Below are 4,627 nucleotides of genomic sequence, written 5' to 3'. Positions count from 1 at the left end.
AATGCCAATCCATTAATTCTGAGAAGGATGCAAGGTGTGAGAAGGTAGAGGGTGCCAGGAGAGGGGTACCACAGTGACTATACCCTTAGGGGGATGACCCAAGAGAGTTTGAGAGGAAAGCACTCCCTTCATCTTGGTGCACTGGGAAAAGTTCTACTTTCCCTATCCTATTTATGGCTCTATAAGTGATATATCCTAGAAATAAGAAAATGTGGTGGCAATACATGAATTTCCTCATTTTAGGAATCCTAATAGAGTTTCTTTTTCTCCCATGGCAGGGAATTTATAGTCTTCCTTTCTGTGCTATTTCAGTATCATGACAGATCTTGGGAACCAAGGAAGGATTCATTGCACCATGAGACTCACCTGTACCCTACTCATTGTGGGACTGTGCTGTGTAGCACCTTTCTTCTGTCATAGCCAAATTGACCTCCTAGCTCTGAACCAAGCAGATCCACAGTGCTGGGAGTCTTCTTCAGTGCTTCTTTTGGAGATGAAGAAGCCACGAATTTCTGACACTGTGACAGGATTTTGGGATTTTATGATCTACCTGAAGTCATCTGAGAATTTGCAGCATGGGGCCCTCTTTTGGGACCTGGCCCAACTCTTCTGGGATATCTATGTAGACTGTGTGCTTTCCAGGAACCATGGCCTAGGAAGGAGACAGCTGGCAGGAGATGAAGAGAAATTATCCACAATGCATTCACAGCACACAGGAAGTAAGCCTTTTTGCCTTTTATTTGTGTTGTCTCTAAGAGGATATGTATATATGGAAGAGCTAAGTGGAGGTAAAGAATGCACAGGTTTAATCAGGCAGTAACAATCTGTGCACGGGAGTACCTGAAGCACTCCCCTGCAATTGTAAGGACGAGTTAATTGTTAGCTTATTGCCTCCATTATCTTGAAAAGTAAGAAGCAGGTGAAAGCAGTTGGTGTGAGAATAAAAGTGTTACAGGAAGGCATGATTCGCCAAAGAACATGAACAATTCTATGTACCCAAACAAAAGTTTTAGAAGGTTCCTTCTTACCTGTTATTTTTAAATCTTGATTTGTTTTTTTGTTTTGTTTTGTTTTTGGTGAGGCAATTGGGGCTAAGTGACTTGCCTAGGGTCACACAGCTAGTAATGTTAAGTGTCTGAGGTCAGATTTGAACTCAGGTCTTCCTGACTCCAAGGCTGGTGCTCTTTCCACTGTGCCACCTAGATGCCCCTTTACCTGTTGTCAAAACAGGAAACCAAAAAGATTTTCAACCCCTTGTGGGAGGCACAGTGGATAGAACATGGATAAGTCAGAAGAAGACAGGAGACTTCTTGGTGTTCAGCAGAACATGTTAATAGTTATCTGACTTATCAACTAAACTCCAAGACAGGCCATCAATGCTATCAAATTTTCTCTTTTACCACTTGTTTTTCAGTTTCCTAATTCACTCCAAAAAAGACAAACAGAATTGCTGGGACTGACAGTGACTTCTTGGCCATTGTTCTACATAGCATGCATGTTCTCTTTTAACAAAAGCGGCAGGATTTACTCCAGTCTCTGAAGCTACTTCACCCTATATCATTCACTGATATAAAGAGTGAACATAAGCTTCTAGTAGGGATGCTACCCAGATTTGGAATATGAGCATAAAAGTTTTGTCCAGTTGTTTAAACATTTGCCGAAAAAAATTTTTCCAAAATCAGAAAACAATTATTCTAGCAATTCAGATTGTTTAAGAGCCTCTGGGTGAAGGAGATACTAAAATGGAATATTTAAAAGAAAAGAGATACTTTTCATCGTAAAGTTCTAATAAAATCTCTTAGAAGACTCAACTAGACACTGGAGGTGTCAGCCTGTATTCTGAAGGTAGCCAGCTGGTATGCCCTTGGAAGCATTACAATTGAGTATTACAAATGGGCTAAAGATAGAAGAAAACTTGACCCTTCTCTAAGAGAACATATAATCATTTGCAAGAAAGGGAATACCAAGATAAATGTGTATGAAATATGGATGTGTTTTGCTTTATGACATGAGAAATTTGATGTGATTATCACATTTTTATGAAATCAGTTCTATATATAGCATGTTCCTTGGTACATGTGTAGAATCTTTTCATAAGGGGAAATTACTAATCTTTAATTTGTTTTGTAAAACTAAATTGTAATAGATTTGAGTGTATTTATTTATTTAATTTTACAAACATTAAAGATAAAAATTAACTAATGTGATTTCTAGCAAGTTACTTCACTTTGGGGCAGCTAGGTGGCGCAGTGGATAAAGCACTGGCCCTGGATTCAGGAGGATCTGAGTTCAAATCTGACCTCAGACACTTGACACTTACTAGTCCTGTGACTCTGGGAAAGTCACTTAACCCCCATTTCCCCACACAAAAAAAAAAAGAAATAAGGGATTTGAACTGAGTCCTAAGATCCATTACCACTCTAACATTCCATGACACTGTAAAAACAAGGAAATCCATCAAAGACATGGGGATGCTGTTTCAATGTAGAAAAGTGCAAAATAGTTAATTAAGATCATGGAATAAGAATTGTTCCCTCTGAGTCAAGGCTAATGGAATAGCTGAATATCTAAACTTTTTGTTGTTATTTTCAGTCTCAAAGGTGCTATAGGCTGAAAATAAAATGATTTAGAAAAAGTTAAAATACATTCATAGGCGATAATGAGAAGTGATGACATTTGAGGTCTATTCCTAATCTTTGAGGTTGATACCAAGAATAATCAAGCCATTTTAACAATATGTATCTCTAGGCTGCCTTCAGGATGGTAAACTGTATGGATAAACAGTTGACTAAATATGCAATTCTCTGATACTTTGATGCATATTTTATTTCAGTGGTGTGAGCCAATGTAACTTCCATAACTTTGGATTCTATGTGATTTCTTTGTTGTTGTAATTCAGTCGTTTCAGTCATATCTGACTCTTTATGACCGCATTTTGGGTTTTCTTGGCAAAGATACTGGCATTGTTTGCTAGATGAGAAAATGAGACAAATGGGGTTAAGTGACTTGCCTGAAGTCACATAGCTAGTACATGTCTGAGGCCAGATTTCAACTCAAGATAAACTTTCCTGCCTCCAGGCCCATTGTTCTATTCAATGCAATCATCGCCTAGCAGCCCCTCCAACAGCTATATTTTCTTATAAACCCTCCATGGAAAGCTGATTCAACACACTGGAGATCTTCTAGGTATTATTTGTCTGTTTCCTTTGTTGTTTAGTATCTCTGAGATACTAGTGTATGACTTAGGCTGATCATCTATTGTCTCTCATTCTTTCCCCCCCATTTGTCTCAAAATCTCAACCCTTGAGTGGAGGTCCTCTTGTCCTTCTGGGTGTCAGTTACCCCCAGAAACTCTAATGTCTCTCATTCTTAATTCATGACCAGATCACCTCCTTTTTTGATACTATGTGCCCATGATAATGTCTTTTATACCACTTCTCACATACTATATTTCTATGGAGTTGCACAACAGAACTATACCATTTTTACATTTTAGAAAAGCAGATATTTTTTGTTTTTTCTTCTTTTTTGGTGTAATTATTGATGAGGTTAAAAGTGCTTTGTACTTAAATTGATATGCACACATCTAAAATCTGTATTAATAAAATAATTTCCTTTTAAAAAAGGAAAATACATCAAATCACTATTGATTTTTATAGTTGTCTTAGAAATCAGTGGCAAATGAACTGACTAAGAAACAAATAGCACAAAAATATTCAGAGACCTTCAATGGGTGTGGGAAGGTGAGTGCATATATTGGGAAATGATTCTAATATAAAAAGGCATAAATAAAATTTAATAATGGAAATATATATATTGAACATTATAGTAACCATGCTTCAGAACTATAAAGACACAAGTTCCAATGATTTAGAGCAAAGTTTATTTTGATTTACATAATTTGGGATAAATTACTACATTGAGTACAATAGATATGAATTCACAAAGACACCCATGTATACATGGCTACATTACACAAGCATGGGGACTGCAGATATCCTTGTAACAAACTTTCTATTGAGTAACAATTCACCCTAGTATTAGCCTCCAAATGATTTTGTGACCGATTGTTTATTTCCCTTTTTGCTTTCAGGTTCATATTCTCAGTTCCTAAAAGCCCCACTCCTGAAGAAGAAAGAGTTGATTGAAGATTTGATAAGCATCCATATGCATAAGAGTGCGTCTAGATTAATTGGAAGAGTTACCAGTGACCTAGGAATAAAGAGAAAATAAATATAATCCCAGACTTAAGCCTAGTGTAATTTTTTAAAAATACACCTTTGTCTTGACTTTTGTTAATTTCCTTGTAAGAAGTTAATATCCAGAGTTTCATATTAAGTCAGATCTTTTGCACACATTAGACTGGTTGAAAGTGAGAATTTTAGAAGCTTCGTTAGGTATTTCACAGGTCACTAGGGTACAGTATCTAGAGTTAGAAAAGACCTTGGTGATCTAATTCAGCACTCTCATTTGATAGGTGAGGAAATCAAGGCTCAGTGATCTGACCAACATTACCTAGGATTTGAACCTAGGTCTTTTGAATCTGGGGCAGTCCCTTTTCAAGACTACAACTTGCTCCCATGCTAGATGGGAGTCTGCAAATGATAGAGTATGCAGACTGAGCAGT

At 37.1% G+C, this 4,627-nt stretch overlaps 1 protein-coding gene across 1 annotated transcript; it reads left to right on the top strand.

The window, feature by feature from the left end:
- The first annotated feature begins 316 nt into the window (after positions 1-316).
- On the top strand, positions 317-4,233 carry FAM237A (family with sequence similarity 237 member A). Its single transcript, XM_043991734.1, has 2 exons — positions 317-724; positions 4,090-4,233. The coding sequence occupies exons 1-2, from the start codon at positions 317-319 to the stop codon at positions 4,231-4,233; spliced, it is 552 nt and encodes a 183-aa protein (XP_043847669.1).
- Positions 4,234-4,627: the final 394 nt, after the last annotated feature.

This window comes from Dromiciops gliroides, chromosome 3, assembly GCF_019393635.1.
Source record: "Dromiciops gliroides isolate mDroGli1 chromosome 3, mDroGli1.pri, whole genome shotgun sequence".
Taxonomy (NCBI): Eukaryota; Metazoa; Chordata; class Mammalia; order Microbiotheria; family Microbiotheriidae; genus Dromiciops; species Dromiciops gliroides.
The sequence above is the reverse complement of the archived record's forward strand: the minus strand, read 5'-3'. Positions and strand labels throughout refer to the sequence as shown.

Bases quoted from the DNA above. Each gene is read 5' to 3' on its own strand.
- FAM237A (XM_043991734.1), top strand. From the start codon at position 317: ATGACAGATCTTGGGAACCAAGGAAGGATTCATTGCACCATGAGACTC. The intron at 725-4,089 runs CCTTTTTGCCTT...CCCTTTTTGCTT, and splicing joins CACAGCACACAGGAAGTAAG to TCAGGTTCATATTCTCAGTT.